We start from the raw sequence: 18,131 nt of genomic DNA on the forward strand, positions 1-18,131 counted from the left end.
ACAACCTTTTGAGAGCGAGAGAGAGAGAGAGAGCGAGAGAGAGAGAGAGAGAGAGAGAGAGAGAGAGAGAGCGGTTAGAAAACGGATCAAACTGCCTCTCCTTTATGGTGTCGACTCAGATGCAGCGAAACACCCAAACATTGCCTCTGCCGCGGCTCCTTAAAACGAGCCACACTTTTTAGCGGTCTGTGTGAATAAATCTCTCATTAACTAACACATGGCCGAGCCATATGCCACGGGTGGCGGGGTCTGCCGTGTCTTTGCTTCTTTTTTTTTCACACGCTCTAATATACACACGTTTACTGTGTTTTCCAGTGCGGTCCGCTCTGTAATCAACATCAACATCTCTTTTCAACTTGCTTGTCGGGCTGACGGAGTGCTTCGGCTCAGGCCTTGGTTGGGGTTTCCTGACGCCCGCCGGGGAAGCCGCTTTGTGCTAATGTCCTCAGAGGCCGTCCTGGACACACAGTCGAGGCCGCCGCGGGTTACTCGAGGATACAAGGAGGCGCAAAAACGTCCTTAGACGCCGACGCACGGTCCGACTCAACAGTGCTTGAGCAAACAAGGAGAGAGGGAAGATGACGAGGAAACGAGTGAGCAGGTAGACACACACACAGGGAAATGGAAAGAGAAAGACGGGGGGGGGCAGACTGAGAGGAGAAAGCAGCGAGCTTCAGACAAAGCTGAAGCCGCCCCCTACCACCACCACCACCACCACCACACACGGAACCTCCTTGCAAGGACTTGGAAAGGTATAGACACCCTCCCGCGGATGTTTCTTGTTCGTGAACTCGCTGCCCCCGGAATCCAATACGGTCACATGGACGCTCCTCCCTGCTGCAACAACTCTCCTCCACTGACCGACGCTACTCTGTTACCGCCATAATGGTTCGTTTCTGTACCCCGAGACACGCGATACGCTGTAGCCACTCAGGTTCTCTGGGAGCTGTAAGCCTTTTTGCACGAGGGGAAAATTATACATACATACATACATATATATATATATATATATATATATATATATAAACTGTATATTTATATACAGAATATATGTCTCCCGTCTCATTAAAAATCACATGTACTCTCACTCACAGATACGCTCCCCTCCACATTCACTTTCACCTCCACATTCACGCTTTCCAGACTTTAAATTTAAAATGAGGACATCCACTGTAAATCCACTGTACTCGCCCATCAAGGTGGATTTATCATAATCATGTATTATTTTAATGCTCTATTTTTGCCTTCTTCAGCCTGCAGCATTCTGCGTAAAATTCTCGTGATGTTTTGTGGAGATTTCTTCTCTTTTTTTTCCTTTGACTTTATACAGCTCGGCTATACTGCACATTAACGTCATAATTCTCATTCCCACGAGGCAAAGGGCGCTTATTTTGCAAAGTTGCAGGGCCCCCCTCTTTTTTTTTACTTAAACGTGCGTGTGGAAATAATGATTGTAATGGTTTGCAGCTGAGGAGACGGAGCTGTAAATGGCATTACTGTATGATTGTGGTGCAATTACTGAGAGCATGAAAACAGACTGTCAGTCACACTAAAGACTAATGGCAGAAGCACAACATATTCACATTACAACACATACAAAATAATAATAATAATAATAATAATAATAATAATAATAATAATAATAATAATAATCATCATCATCCTCATCATCATCATCATTATTATTATTAGCAATAATAACAACAACAGAACAATGATGAAATAATAATAATAATAATAATAATAATAATAATAATAATAATAATAATAATAATAATAATAATAATAATTGATGCATACCCTGTAGGAATCAGATACTACAAAGCATTCAGGCATCCCAGGACCTCTGGAAGGGTCTTCATTCAACAGAAAGGTTTCGGTGGCCTGCAACACAACAGTCATGCATTTCATTAGGTGACACTGACCTTCAACACATTTCAGGGAGTATGAGGCAAGACAAATAAAACAACCCGACAGACATGAAGTTTATACTTAGGATTCATAAAATGACGCATTAAACTGTTAATACTAGAAAAGCAATGGATTTTACATTCATCTCACACGTACACACACACACACACACGCCCACACACAAACACACACACGCACACACACACACAAACGTTCCGCAATGTGTTCTGCCTGTGCGGCCATGTGCTGCGCAGGCCTGAGGCCCGGCCCTGCCACTCATCCCCACCAGAGTGGAGAGAGAAAGGTTTTTGGCTGCCACACCACCACACAATACAGCGCCGAAACAAAGGCACTTCCTGTCCCCGCCGCTTCACCTGCGCGGCCACTTCATACGCAGCATGCACTGTTCAGCACCAAACATTTAAGTGCGCACACTACCCTACATGCACAGATGCACACGTATATAAATGTATAGTTATACATTATGTACACACACAGTCAGAGATGCCGTCTAACATGTGAATAGCTGTGTAATAAGCGTGTGTGTCCGCGACTGCCCATGCATGCAGACACACACAGAGGAAGAAAGACAAAATAGCATTTTTTCACTCACACACGTAGATGGCTGGCCTCACTATAGGGCCTTGGCCCGCATTCACTGATAGATGCAGCTAAGGTATTTATTCTAAGTGTTTGTTTCTATTCAGCATAGTTCATTTGTATGCTGCGGGACACGCCGTCTGGGACCTGGGCTCTGAATGAGCATCCACTGCAGTTAATTCAGGCAGCCCAGGCCAGACAACATGGATGGAGGGGAACCATAGAATGACAGCCCTGGCATGCCTGCATGCAGACTCTCACCACTCACTCCACTCCAGACGCGCACAAATCGCTCTCTCACTCGGCTAAATTTGAACGGCTGCTTTGTAAATGAACTTGACTGGCTGTGTTAACACACACACACACCCACACACACAAAAAAACAACAACTGGGAGATAAATGAACAACGCAGCCGGTTCTCCACCTGACAGAAGAAAAGAGTTCAACTTTCTAATTCGGAAGAACTCGGCCGACGAGGAAGCTCCAAGTCAAAGCTCTCGCTGGCCGTGGGGAGGGGGTGTAAAGGGTGAGGTCATCCCATTTCCACAACCTTAAACCCTGATCCTTACACATTCCTAAAAGCAGAAACAAACCGTCCCGGAAAAAAACAAACATTTGCATGTGGCCAACAACAAAATGTGAATTTATCCTTCTCAAAGATGTCAGATGGGACGTTTTCGGGGCCGGTTGATTCTAGTGGACGTTGAGCAGAACACAATCAATATGTGCATATGCAAAAGCTGCCACATTAAAACAGAGTCGCAGCACACGCACACATACATGGGATTGCACCCGAGCAAATGCTTACATGCACAGACACGTGCATCAACACTATAATAAGTCCCAGACTCGGGGAAAGCCAAGCTGCGGCTAAAGACAGAGGCTATTCATATCCATCGCAATGAGCGGTTACAGCTCCAGTCCTCTGCTTTTCAACATAGGAAGGACATCTGTACCTATGTGTGTGTGTGTGTGTGTGTGTGTGTGTGTGTGTGTGTGTGTGTGTGTGTGTGTGTGTGTGTGTGTGTGTGCGTTGCGTGTGTGTATGTATGTGTGCGTGCGTGTGTGTGTGTGTGTATGGATGCATGTGTGTCTATGTGTGTGTTTTTGTGTGTCTAGGTGCTCGGTAATTTTGTGCAGTCAGGTCTGCACAAGACCTGCGAGACGTGCACATGCTTGTGATAACAATTAATTTTCTACGTGAAAAATGGAGAAAATCTTCGAGTAGGCCCGATTCAGTTGGAACGAACGTCAGCTCAACGCTGGCCTCGAAACTCGGCCTGGATGTCGTGATTCGTTTAGAGCAGCGGCGTGAAGAGAAAAAGGAAAAAAAAAAAAAAAAAAAGAGGAAGTTTAAACTCAAGTCACCCGAGTCGCGAAGGGAAACTCTCTCCCGCCGCGGCTGCGTGCGGCCGAGTGCCGCCTGAGCTTCCAGTGATGGAGCGGCGGGACCGCTTTGAGGGGAAACCCTTTGAAACCACCGGTGCCACTAAACAGTGGCCCCTGTCAGACTCCCTGCGGCACACGGCCCCGCTCCGTCCCGGGTGAGACGTTTTGGCCTGCTGGCAATCGCCAGGTGCCATGGTCGAGGAGGGACGGACGTCGGAGCTTCTGACGCCTCTGATTCGCACGACCTGGATCTGGAGACGGATGCGAAAGGCTGACTGTGCGTTCGTCACACTCAGAGGACCAGAAAAAATAAAAGAATGAGAAGTGGGACTCGCTAGTCATATTCATCTGTTTCTCACTCTCTCCTTCATGCGTTGCTGAAGTATGTCAACAGTAATTACTTAATAGTAACCAGTGGTGGAAAGTAATAAAGTGCCGTTGTTAAGTACTGTACTTACAATAAGTATCTGTACTTACATACTTTTATCTAAAGAAAGACAAATGTGGATATGACGAGCACACAGGTCGTACTTTAGGCTGTATCACAGACTGAACATGTCCAGCACTTTTACTTCTAATACTTTAAGTACATTTAAGAGCGAGTACTTATCTACTTTTACTTAAGTAGAAACATCAACACGGTACTTTCACTTCTACTAGAGCAATTTTGTGGGTGCGCCTTTATACGTTAACTTTGAGTACTTCTTCCACCACTGCACATTACAGCAATAATCAAACTATATGGAAAAAGTAGGTAACACACATCAATGACCAAATCAGTAAAAACTATTCAGGGATACTGTATTGGACAATACCACTCTCTCTCTCTCTCTCTCTCTCTCTCCCTCTCCCTCTCTCTCTCTCTCGTTATCTGTGTCCCTGTCTCCCTCCTGCTTTCGCTCCCTCTGCCGCTCAGCCACCAGAGAGAGACACCGTTTGTTCGAGACTCGGCTGATTGTTTGATGTCACTCCCCATAGCACTGGCCCGCTTTTCCCTCCTTTTCTTTTATGGAGCATGGTATCAATTATATATGCCTTTTTCTATATATACACAGCATATGCCCAATCCATATGGTCAGCCCTGAGCGAAAATACTCTCTAGGCCTCTCTGTCCCTCTCCGTCTCCCTCTCTCTTAATTAACACTTAGAAAAAGCCCTCCGCCCCGAAAAAAAAAACATCATTTGATGTGCGAGAGGTTGACTTTTTGGGTGACCCAGATGGAAGCCATAACACGACGTCGACGTTTTTTGGAACGTTTCGTCGATGGAGGCTGATTAGAGAACGGATTTGTTTGATTGCGGCGTGGAAGCGCACAAATTATCCCGTCACATATTGTCTCGGGTTGCGTGGCGCGGAACCCAAAACGATAATCAATGACCATTTCCGACATTTCCTACAAGTTGCTCACCAACTAATGTGTTGGCGAATCGTTCAAATTTTCAGGATCTTGTTTTTGGACGGAGTCCGGGGTTCAGGTTTGAATTGGACTCGCGTTCACGGATAATGTGTCAGATCTGAACGGGGGGAGGGAAACGTCCAAGTTTTCCATGGCACCAGATGAAACGAAGCGGAGATACTGTACATCCATCCTCACCCCTACCTCTCCCTCCCTCCCTCGCTCTGTCTGTCGGTCTCTCTCCTTCACACACATATACTTATGCGCTATTATGCATTCAAACGCACAAACACAAACAAACATGCAAATCCACACACACACGCGCGCACACACACACACACACACACACACACACACACAGACGCACACAGGCATGGAAAGAACGCCGTTCTCCTCGCCCTCATTTTTGGATTGAACAATCAATCCTAAACAATGGCTGATGAACAACACATGACCGCCGCATCATGACCGTGATTATGAGCACCGCAACTTGTCATTCTGCTGTAGCGACCCCTAATCGCTTCCAGCAGCGGCCAATGCGAGCTTCCACGAACAGAAAACGGGGCCCCGTTCCCCCTGCAACCCGCCCCCGACATCCTACCTGCGCCCCACTTCACTCCGCCGGAGCTTTAATTGTATCGCCGTTCATTACCTGGTAAGGAGCTAACAAACCTGTGCAGATGTGGCAAGCACATCAAAGCCGCGGAGGGAACAGAGGGGAGGGGGAAGTTGTTTGTAGTGAAAAATGTGTGTGAGTGCGTGGTGGTGGTGGAGGTGGCGGGGTGGGGGGCGGGGGGGATGAAAGGAGGGAAATTTACGTTGTGTGAGTCCGAGCCAACGGCACCTCGGGGAGAAGCGCTGGAAAAATGTGATATTTTACACCTGCATCTCAGGAGGTGAGGAATAAGACTTGGGGGATGGAGGTGGGGGAGGCGGGGTGTAATTAGAGGGTTGTGCAAGTGTGTCTGTGTGTGTGTGTGTGTGTTAGGTGTTTATAAGGAGGTTGCTTTTTTTTTTTAGGCTGTTTCTGGGCTTGCCACTGGTTCTTTTTCGGCTTCCAATTTTCTATGATGCTTGGATGCCAGATTAAAATTGTGGAAACCCGGGTTGCAAACGCAGAAGAAGGCATTGAAAAATTAACAAATATGCAAATAATTATGCGCTGATAAATAGCTGGCAAACTCAATTTAATGAATAATGCTTTTGGCTCTGACTCATCATTAAGGCCCTAAAGAGGACGGCAAAGGAAGAAAAGCCCCGTATTGTGTGTTTTTGACACAAGTTGTGTCTTTTTTTCCTGTTTCAAATTAAACCAGGAAAGCAGAAGATATTAACACCTTTAACTAAAGTAATTTGATTGCTGGTAAGCAGTGTGTCGAGTGTTTGGAAATGGAATAATGAGACGTAGACACACATAGACACACGGGAGCGCTGCGCCGGGTGGAGGTGTAAATGCCTATGAATCCAGATTAGGTGCTTTTCACGAGGGTCAATCCCGACAAAAGGATAAAACGTCTCGAATGGCGCTTATTCCTCATTCCAAAACACGAGGTATCGACAGTCGTGACAGGAATCAGAGGCACTTTGATTCCTGTCACGACTGTCCTGTTTGATGACGTTAACAATGACGATGTTAATAATAATGATGTTGATAATGATGGTGTTAATAATGATGGTGTTGATAATGTGGACCTGATGTTCTATTTAAAGACACGGCCGAGTCATCGGACCAGGCTTAGCTAGAATGCAAACACAGGGATAAACAGAAGAAACCTTAGTGCCCGGCTGTCAAAGTGACATTGTGACAAAAACAAAAAAGGAACATTGGAGCAAAGTACAACAGGCTGTACGGTGAATGGTGTGACCTCACAAAAAAAAAAAATGAAATACATTAAAGTCGTCCGTCGGTCACTCAGACACCACTCGGCACGGCCCTATTGGCGGGGTCTCCCCCTTTGAAAGCCGGGAAGGTAGCGGCTTCTCGGGTCTCTATCGAAAAAGGCCTCTTGCCGAAGGAGCCATTTACATCGATCACCCCGGGCCCCTCAACATTTTGGGAATTACTTCAATGACAAGGTCTTAAAATGCATTAGACTCTGCGTGGCCCCGCGGCTCTGTAAAGTTGTGCCATAGCGCAGCTGGGGTTTCGTGTCCTTATTGCATATTTTGTGTTTAGCCCGTCGTTGACCGACTTTGCGTTTAGCCGAGCCGATCCAAAAACGGTCACACTCACATTCCTGTCTGCGTGCAACATACAGTACAGTATGTGAGGCGGCAGTTTGGGGAGGTTTTGCACTGGAACGCACCAACGATTGAATTTTCGGTGGTGATGTTATCGCAGTGATTGCATGAGCCGAGTATACGCGCGGGTGGACTTGGAAAGCAAGGTATTAGGTTTTTGGGGGGGTTTTTTCGGGTGTGGGGGGGGGGGGGGTGACGGCTTCTCACCAGTTTATTCTGGTGGGGTGGCTGCCATCCTAAAAGGAAAAAGCTGGAGGTTCGGGGAAGGGGTCACTGTGTAAAATGTCATGTCATATTGTCCTGTGTGTGTGTGTGTGTGTGTGTGCGTGTGTGTGTGTATGTGTGTGTGTGTGTGTGCGTGTGCGTGTGTGCGTGTGTGCGCGCGTGTGTGTGTGTGTGTGTGTCCATCACAGCTGAGGAAATTGCTTAATTTTGTTACTCGGGGAGATTTTTTTTCTTATTTGAGTGTCGCCCTGGAGTACATGGCTTTGTTTCTGTGTTAGACGTGTGCAAATACACAGAAAGGCTTTTAAATGTCTTGGACACACAGAAAGCACACACTCGCGCGTACATGAATGTGTTTTCTTGGATGAAGATTTTGTTCATAATCATATTCTGTCGAAAGAATAAATATCACAGGACAGGTAACCTCTTTTAAATACCAAATAACCATTGTGCTACGGGAGCTCCCATTTTATCCCCCTAAGTCGGAGAAAACAAAACCCTGTGATGGAAGTCTAAAACGCCGATGCCTTTTTCCCCCGTCTTTTCTGGTCGCCTGGCTTCGGAGCACAAACCATTCAAGGTAGCGGCTTTTAAGACGCTGAGGTTAAAAAGACGAGGAAGAAGAAACAGCAACACTGAATTAATTCCTTTCTGTCTTCGGTCAGAAGGTACAAAGACAACATAATTGCTCTGAGCTGGTGTTCGTTTATGGCGTGCTGCAGATTGCATATGAGAAGCGTCGAGGTCGAAGCGCGATGAGAGAGAGAGAGAAAAAAACTAAGCGACTTTAACTTTAAGCGCGATTCACGCTGGATATTGTGACGGACATTTCCACGAACAAACGCCTCGCGCACCAACAAATAATAACAACGCAGGGGGATTGAGCCTCCGCCGCGGCGCTGAAGTTGTTTCACGTTGTCTACGGTTACGGTCAAGGTAAGGACGAGGATAACGGCATGATATTCTATTTACTGTGAGGGATGACATCACTGGGAGCAACAGCCAAGCGCTGCAAGATCACACAGGGCTGGAAAAGTGCCTGTTTGATCCTCGTGCGGTGGGCTGCACACACACACACACACACAAACACACACAAACACACACAAACACACTCAGTGTGGGATACAATTACCCTAACAATTTACACAGCGCTGAATGATTACTGTATTTACCTCTGGGCCTCGCAACGTAAATCACACACGCGCTGACCTTGGACGGGCTGATGGAACACTTTTGTCAGAGATTTAATCGGCACGTCATTCATCTATCATACTCGTTCGTGTTTGGATTGATAGCGCTTGGCCCGACCCAGGCTTCTTAAATCGTTCGCCGGGAGGCCCGCGGCTCAGGATCCCCCGAGCGCCTGTCTTACGGCGCCCCAGCATGAAGGCCTCGTTGTGTCACGGCCGCGTTTGCGAGCGGGATCCCGGCGGGCGTCGGAATTCGACATCCGACGGAATAATAGCTGCGCGTCCGTTTTATGGGAAATGTTTGCGAACGGTTGTTTATCTGTTGCAGATGAGAGGTCGGGGCCCCGGGGGGGGGGAACGAGCTGCGCGCCGATCGACGGCTGCCTTCACGCGTAACCCGATGCGCTACCAAATCGCGAGGCGTCGATTCCCAATCTTGTACTTCATTAAAATACATAAAAAATAAATAAATAAATAAAAGAGGTGAGCTTCTAAGTAGGGGAATAACAAATCAGACTAATCCCCCTGTGAGGTCTGTCCTGAATTCCGTATCATTTTTACTGATGAGGCTGTTGGGCAGCTGCCATGCGAGCTGGGATGCTAGTAAACAAATAATTATTCATACTAATAATCTTCCATATTCATGTGCAAAAAGGATCCCTCGGTGTTATCCATTCAAGGTTGTAAGGGGGGGGGGGGGATTCACCAAAACACCGCCTGACTTCACCGCATGCCAAAGATCCATCGAAAGGTCATGACCGGGAGAGGCGACGCGGCTCGTCCAAGCACTTTCCCTTGGACTCAGAAAAAACCTGAAGACAGTTTTGATGATCGCAACCTAATGAATACATATTTAGGGATACGGTTGTCTTCGAGATAAGACGCCGCTGATAGAGCGTTGGCGGGACAGTTTTTTGGACTTTGGGCCGCCGACTGGGGAAAGCAGCATTACGACTCGACCGCCTCGATTCCTCAAATCAGGCAAACTAAGATGAAAACCGACGAGGAAAGATGACGACGAATTTGATGCAACTTGATAAAACCCATTAATCAAAACGTAACTCTTTTCGTATCTTGTACTGCGGTAAGAGTATGCGTAATAAAACCATTATGTGTAATTATGCACAAATCAAATGGACACAAAATTGGCTGTTGTACTTCGTTTTTGTTTTTTTTTCTTCTTCCACATTTAGACAAGTTTTAGTGCACTGGAAACCCTTAAAACTTCAAAAGTCAAGCTCATAATGATGTTCTCTAAAAATATATTGCTGTCAACTACTTAAAAGGCTGCATGCTGCCTCTCCTTCATTTCACTGCTCACAGTTGTAGTTATATGGGTAGTTAAAATAACTACGTCACAAGCCTCCCTCGCAAAAAGCCCCGACCTAATACGCTGAAAGAAAATCATTATGAACTTGGAAAAAACTTCGAAAAAATGATTGCTTAAATTTGTTAAACCTATGTTGTCAATCTTCTCAGCTTCAAAGTCACACGTTGAATTCTCAATTTGAAGTTCAGTGAAACTAAATATATAGGTTTTACAAGTTTTACAAAGGTTGTTTTTTTTTTTGTTTCTTTGTTTTTTGTTTTAATTGATCCAATGAGTCATTTGCGTCAGGACGGGGTCAATGAAGTGGGCAAACGATGGGAAAAGATTTGGGTTGCCCCAGGAAGTTGGAGGGAAACGTTGGCAACAAGTGGGTTTTAACACTTTAAACGGTTTGAATAAAGGACTACATCAATTAAAATGTCTTGCCTTCTTTAAAAAATAAGAGCCAATATATTTGTTCTCGACCCAAAATACCTCATTTGGTGCAAGTTAAACACCGCTTCAACGTGTCACTGTAATCCACTGCCACTCAGATTAAATCATTTCTCTTTTTCTTTCCTTTTTTTTTTGCGATGCATCATCCATTCTCATGACAAACTCCAAGGAAACTCCCAGATGGCTGTATAAGAAATGGGAAAATTATTGGTTTACACAGCACGTACCATTGTGGTGCAGGGAAATGTGCCAGCTCTCTCAAAGACCCATTTTCCACTCTGCAAAGTCCGGCTTCCAAAAAAAAAAAAAAAAAAAAAAAAAGTGTTTTGCAGGGAGAGCGAGAAGAGAAGAGGAGACTTGACTGTGTTCTGCTGTCCCGTTTGGGGCCTAACGGGAGAAATGCAGATCCCAACACGGGACGGCCTGTTTCTCGTTTTGTTTTTTTGGGGTTTTTTTTTTCCCCCCCTTGTTATTTTTTTTAACCCCAAAAAAAAAAAAAAAAAAAAAAAAAGTTTTTCACGTGCGAAGGGAGCAAAGTCGTAGAATCCCTGCAGCCCTCTTCGCGCAAAGTTGTTTTTCCAACTCGTGTTATTCCCGTGGAGAAACTTCGGCCGCACCGAGGCTGCGGGGACTGCGTGTTGGGCGCCGCCGCTTGCCGCTGCGGCGCGGTGCGGCGCGGTGCCGCGGCGCGTCGCGCAGGTAGATCCGGGGAACGAAGCGTCCGCCGCGCGTCCCGCCCGTGTCACCGTCCGAGGAACGGAGCTTCTGTCCCGGGCAGTAAGTACAGTAGCCTCGTCTCCCCTTCTCGGTGCTCGGCCGCTCTCAGCTGTTGCTTCTCGGTTGTCAAACGAAGAGCGGGAGAACCCCCCCCCCCCCCTCCCCCAGGAGTCCCCGCCGCCCTCCTCCACCTGTTCCCCGGCGTCGGAACACAAGTTCGCGCGGCGCCTACCAGCCCACCGCGCGGCAGCGCGGACGTCGCGACATCAAGAGTTTGTCGTTGTTATTGTCGTCGTTGCCGTTGCTCTCTTTGTTGGTGGCTGTTGTTGTTGTTTGTTGCTGTTGCTGCTGTTGTTGTTGTTGTTGTTTTAAACGGACCGGCGACGGAGGACCGAGAGGCTCGAGCGGGCTGGAGCGGCGTGGAAGCGGCGCGCGCGCATAGTTAAAAAACGCAAAAAGCTGAGCGGGTGGGCGCCGGCCGGGCGCGTGGGGCGGGTGTCGGCGAATGTCGCCGCGTGCTGTCACAATCCACGTCAACAACCGGGGGGGGGGGGGGGGGGGGGGGGGGGTTAAAAAAAAAATTAGAAGAAGAAGAAGAAGAAGAAGAAGAAGAAGAAGAAGAAGAAGAAGAAGAAGAAGAAGTGAAAGTGAAAGTGTCGGATCTCGCGGAGAAGACGCGGGAGGAGGCGCGAGCCGCGTGCGGCGTGTCCGAGAAGCCCGAAGCGCGCGAGGTTGTTGTTTTTGGGTTTTTTTTGTTGTTGTTGTTGTTTTTTTTTTTGGGGGGGGGGGGGGGTGAATTATTAATAACCGGATCTGCTCCCGGTCTGTCGTGTTGTCGGTGAGGAACCAGGGCGGCAGCTGGGGGGGGGGGGGGGGGGGGGCGGTTTAGAGGAATTAAAATACGGGCTCAGAGCAAAGCAGGGACGCGGGGGATTAGCGGCTCTCACCGGCAGCAGCAGGGGCAGCGCCGGGGCCGGGAGCGAGGGAGGGAGGGAGGGAGGGAGGGAGGGAGGGAGGGATGGGTGGCTGGAGGGAGGGTGGAGGTTGCAGGGAGAGAGGTGCAGGGGGTAAGGTGTGGACCGCACCACCTTCTTCCGCCCAAAATAAGTTGGGAGATGCGACAGGCAGGCGCTGACGGAGAGAGAGAGAGAGAGAGAGAGAGAGAGAGAGGGGGAATAAAGCGGTTTAACCGTTGGTGACAGCGGAGGGGAAGCGCAGCTTTGTCCGGTTGAATTAGAACTGGTAGCGTCGTGCGGATCCCAAACTTCTCCCGCGGACCCGGCGGTGAAACGAGCAGCGTTCCACATCGGGACCGATACACGAGCAACGTCCAAGCCAGTCCACCTCGTTTCACCCGTTTGTCGCTTTGTTTTTGGGGGGAGAACTCGTTCCACTGGCGCGGAGCAGGTGCACCCACCGGTTTGTGCGACGCAAAGTGAACTTTCGGAGTTTGAACTGGAGTTGGGGCTTCCATTCAAACCGTGAGAAATCCGATCTCGTCGTCATGAAATAAATAATCACCAGTTAAATTAGGCGGCTACAGACTTATGGGCAATCAACAAATTGAACAAATTCATTGAACAAAACCGTCAACAGTTTCCGAACGAATCCGCCTGAAATCAGTCTGTTAGGATAATTTAAAGAAATGGATTTTGTTTTAAATGAGATGAAAATATAGTTGAGAAGCTGGAGGGGAGAAAAAAGTTAGACAAAAATCTCATTCGTTCAACTTTTCATTTATTTACTGTGAACTCGCGTTTTAGACACTGGCAATATTAAGATGTCATATGTTTCAGTAATGAACACACACACCGCTGAAAGTGGTGTGTGTGTGTGAAATATATATATATATATATATATATATATATATATTTATTTATTTATATTAATTTATATCTATATATTTCTTTTTCAGCACATGGAGATTGATTTAGTGTGATGATCATTTAAAGAGTATTTTTATTTGGCGTTAAGCTACTTTTAATTAAGTGCAATTGAATTGCACAAGATTAAATCCACCATGGGATTTAGCTATATTTAGAGTCGGGTCAGTGTCGATCTACGGTTTATATAGAGTGAGAAACGTCCTGCTTCAGATTTTTAGTACAGAAAACAAAGTGCAACGCTTTCTTGAAAATACTGCTCTGCTGCAGGTTTTTCGATAAGGATGGTCTAAAGATACAGTCATATTTATAAAACACACATTTTGCACCTTTCTCCGTTAAGTGTAAATATAAAGCTGATATATTGCATTTTAAAACGGGTACAATTTGGCCTTAATCTCCTCAGCAGTGATTGGGGGTTATTTTACGGTGGGTTTTGGTGTAAAAGGTGTAATTATAATGCAACACATATCACTTCTAACATCTACACCTGATGTGATTCGTGTTATAGTATATAACACGAATCACAAGCTGTTTTTAGTCACTATTTATACTTTATACTTTTTTTATACTATAAAACAGAAAAAAAACGCTCACCTACATTGCAATTCAACTCCTATTAAAAAAAGATGAATATGAAAGGGATTAAAAATAACATATCAGGCCTACAAAAAAAATAAAAATAAACATCCCATGGTGAATAGCTGAAATTTTAAATAATATAGCTAAATATTAGAGGCTGTTATTAAAGCTAATGCTTATGGCCTTTGTTAAACATCAATTAACTAGTTAATAACTGACTTAACCAAACTGAAAAACATACAAAATAATTTAATGATAATAATAATGATGATAATAATAATAATAATAATAATAATAATCAATAACTATAATAATGATGATGATGATTATAATAATAATAATAATAATACAATTAATAATTAAATAATAATCAATTTATGAAGTAATTAATTAGAAACACAATTTATTAATTACACACAATTTTTGTTATTAATAAATACATGCAAATTAAGGGATGTTTGGTCTTCTCAATAGCCCCTTAAACTGCATAATACACACGCCCAACATGGCCTATACACCTTTATACGTAAAAGCTGGTGCATTATACAGAAAGCGCTCACCTACATTACAACTAAAAAAAATACTGCAAAATAATATTATCTATTTCATTGCAAAATCTTTTTCTAACTGTTAAATGTCATGACAACCAAATGTTTTTTCCAGACCTCCAGCCTTCTCTTTAAAGAGCCGATCAAAACGTATTTTTTCCTGCGGATCACAAAGTGTAAAACACACACACACACACACACACACACAAAGGCAAGAATCGCATAAATATAAAAATCCAATGTGTTTTAACTAATGACTCGTTTTGTTTTTTAACTTGACCTTCACTGCTGACCTAAAGTTGTAACACATCAGCACATTTACAGAGCTGAACATATAAAGTAAAGCATAACATTTTTGGATACCACATTGTTCCGAATAGGTGTTTTCAAACTTTAAAATTGAACTACAAATGCACCAGTAATTAGTGTTCGATGGGACATTTTCCCCGTGTCGCATGAGGAGTGGTCTTAACAGCAGCATGTCCATTTTTTTTGGCAGATTCCAAATTGCTCGCAAAGTCTTGCTCGTACCTTTCTCTCCGTTGCAGTCTTTACTCTACCGTCTGAGTTTTAGACAAACTGAGAAACAAAAGTCCCACCAGGCAACGCAGAGTTCAGGAATGCTGACCTTGGCAAGGCCCATGGAACCAACATGGCTGCAGCAGAGCAGGGCCCTCCTGTCCAAATCACACTTTCTCTTTTCCCCCCTAGAATTATGATCCATTTCACCCATGCCGACCTCTAGGAGATTAAACAGTGGTTAGGCCTCAACCTCCACTGGAGCCACATAGATTTATTCTAAGGCCTAAAACCATTACATTACCTTTCGGGTTTTTTTTACCCCCAAAATAGCATTGTGGTGTAACACATGGACTGTCACACATAAATACTTTTTATAATCCACATGAATTACCAAAGAAATTGTATGACACAATTTTAGTCCATCGGGGGCGACGCAATCGTTCAAAAACAGTCAATTACAAGTGGAGCAAGAAAGCAAAGCTCATCTGCAGAAATGTTTGATTCTAGTGTAAACAACGAAAAAGATTCTCATTCTATTTATTTTATTTTTTTTTTAATTTCCCAATTTATTCGATGAATCAAATCAAATGCAAGTTTCAATTCGACAGATCATGGTCTGTAAAAGTCATTAAAAGTAAGGGAACCCAAAAGGTTTCCTGGGTCTCGTGGGTAATTCTGTAGGTCTTTAATAAGCCGAGGCCTTTGTTGCTCATTTGTAGACCAAGGTAGAGGGGGAAAAAATCATTGGGATGAAGGATAAGCCTTGAAGTGAAGTACTTGATATGCAGACCCCAAATCTGCTATAGCCTACATATGCAAACACTGTTACTACACTGTTATTGTTGTTGTTTTCAGTTTTCCATAGGGCCTATAGGCTGCTGGAGAACCGTTCTGGGCCTGGGGTGTTTCTCCTTTGAAGTTCCTATACCTCCACCAGAGACCTTATTTTCAGAGCTGCTTTCTGGGCTATCTTGTTGCAAAATACATGCAGGATGTAAAGTGGACACAGTTTCTGTTCTTAGACGGCCCAAATCACTGGAGACGACCCTTTTCCCCAGGAAGCTGGGACCAAATTCAATCGAGGTAACCGCAGATAAGCCAAATACACCAAAAGAGGAACTCCCACTCGCAACATTTTCTCTCATAGCTATTGTTGACATATGATAAATCACATGTGAAGAACACACCAAAACATCACGTAAATCACAGGAAAAAAACTTTTGATGGCTCGTCATGCACCTCTAGGCACAGAGTGGAGATGAACAACACCTGATGGGGACAGATGATTGGTTGGCCTCGGGGCTTCGGGGCACCGGCTGCCGATTGGTTCGGCAGAGGTTCCAGATAACTGATGCAGAGCTATTAAACAGATGTGTGTGTGTGCGTGTGTGTGTGTGTGTCTGTGTGTGTGTGTGTGTGTGTGTGTGTGTGTGTGTGTGTGTGTGTGTGTGTGTGTGTGTGTGTGTGTGTGTGTGTGTGTGTGTGTGTGTGTGTGTGTGTGGACGCCTGTGTTTCCAAGGGTATCCCATACTCCCTCGCCTTATCAGGCAGCTCCACGGCACCGCTAGAGGAGTGAATCTCTCAGGAGGGCAGGGCTACCAGCTCACCGCTTATCTTCCACCGGCAAGGAGGGTTTTTAAGTCTGATTAAACCAATAGTGTGCTTACGTGAGTGCGTGTGTGTGCGTGTGTGTGTGTGTGTGTGTGTGTGTGCGTGTGCGTGTGCGTGTATGTGTGTGTGTGTGGTTGAATTTTGTGCATGTGTATGTGCGGATAGTAAATGAGTAAGTGATTGAGTGGGTGAGTGAGAAGATGAGAGAGGGATACCAGGTGTAGATCGTAGTTTATTTCACTGCTTTGACGTGTTGATCTTGACATGTACATGGATTAATGGAATAAATACACAATGGCTAAATTAAGAACAAGGTGATAAAAGGCTTCTACGATATCCGATCCATGCCGTCGATCTTTTTCTCTCTCCCTCTCTCTCTGTATCTCCCGTCTTCCGCTTCCATCTCACCAACACAAATCGTAATTTCCCTCTTTTATGTATGTTTCCGAGGTACTCGAGAAGAGAGACGCAAAGCTTCCGGCACGGAACGATCTAAAAGCTGCAAGACCTCATCAGGAAAATAAAGACAGCGGTGGCAGCGATGGTGGCGGCGGTGGTGCTCCACCATGGCACCCAAATGACCCCAAATTCGCTCCATCCGAAATATGCGGGTGTTCATCAGCACACCGATCAGAATCCACGTATGAGGGGGTCCGCTCCGTCCCCCACCCCACACACACACACGTGCGCACACGCGCACACACACGCACACACACGCACACACACACACACACACACACACACACACACGCACACACACACACACCTGGTGGGGTTATTCACACAGGTTTGGGTCCCGCCACAGACAGCAGAGTGGTGTGTTCGTGTTTGTGTGTGTTGGGGGGGTTACTGGAGGTGGTGATTAGAGGTGGTGGTGTTGGTTGTGGGTATTAAGGAAAGGGGGAAAGGGGGATCTGCCACCCCCACCCCTCCAGCATGGAGGGAGAGGGAGAGCGGGACTGGTATAATCTCTTTTCCTGGCTCTCCATGAAAGGGAGGAAGAGCCACCAGAGTCCCGGCCTTCTCAGATCCGCTGCCCCTCACCCCAACTGTCTCGCTCTCTCTCTCTCGCCCTCTCTCCCTAAACTCCTCTTTTCCCCCTCCCTCCCTCGTTCCCTCCTCGCTTCTATCTTGTCATCTCGTTATCGCCGTTCGCGCCCCCCCACCCCCCCACCCCCACCCATCACCGGCTCATCCTCTGAAGCTCCTCCGGATCGTCACTCCACTCCATCCACCCCGTTGACCCGTCTGGATTTTCTACGAGTGGATATTCCTCCCGCATCTGTCATCCGTACTGAATAAATATACTTGGGTGGTGGTTTCTATCGAATTGACCGATCAAATGACTTCTATCCTATGACGGTGCTCCAAATGTTCGCCGAGATGAGGAAAAATCGCTCACGTTCGGCATTCCAATTTTCCTGCAGACAAACGTCCAAACTTTTTCTCCGCGGGCTCGCGTGTGTTTCATTTCTGCCCGTTCACCTCCCCCTCCACCCCCTGCACCTCTCTGAATCCCTTCCTCTGTTTCCTGTTCGCTCTTTCACAC

At 46.0% G+C, this 18,131-nt stretch overlaps 1 protein-coding gene across 4 annotated transcripts in view; it reads right to left on the reverse strand.

The window, feature by feature from the left end:
• nfixb (nuclear factor I/Xb) overlaps nt 1–11,129 on the reverse strand; it is a 129,630-nt gene extending 118,501 nt beyond the window's left edge. Inside the window, exons 1-2 of one of the 4 annotated variants that reach the window (XM_080009165.1) lie at nt 10,947–11,129; nt 1,801–1,884 (exon numbers count right to left, since the gene is read on the reverse strand). In XM_080009165.1, the coding sequence (XP_079865291.1) occupies nt 1,801–1,884; nt 10,947–10,949 (87 nt within the window). In that variant the 5' untranslated portion in view covers nt 10,950–11,129. The remainder of the gene's footprint in view (nt 1–1,800; nt 1,885–10,946) is intronic. The other 3 variants (XM_080009160.1, XM_080009163.1, XM_080009162.1) reach the window with 3 other exon arrangements.
• Between the last annotated feature and the right edge of the window lie 7,002 nt (nt 11,130–18,131).

Source organism: Zeus faber, assembly GCF_960531495.2.
Source record: "Zeus faber genome assembly, chromosome: 11".
Taxonomy (NCBI): Eukaryota; Metazoa; Chordata; class Actinopteri; order Zeiformes; family Zeidae; genus Zeus; species Zeus faber.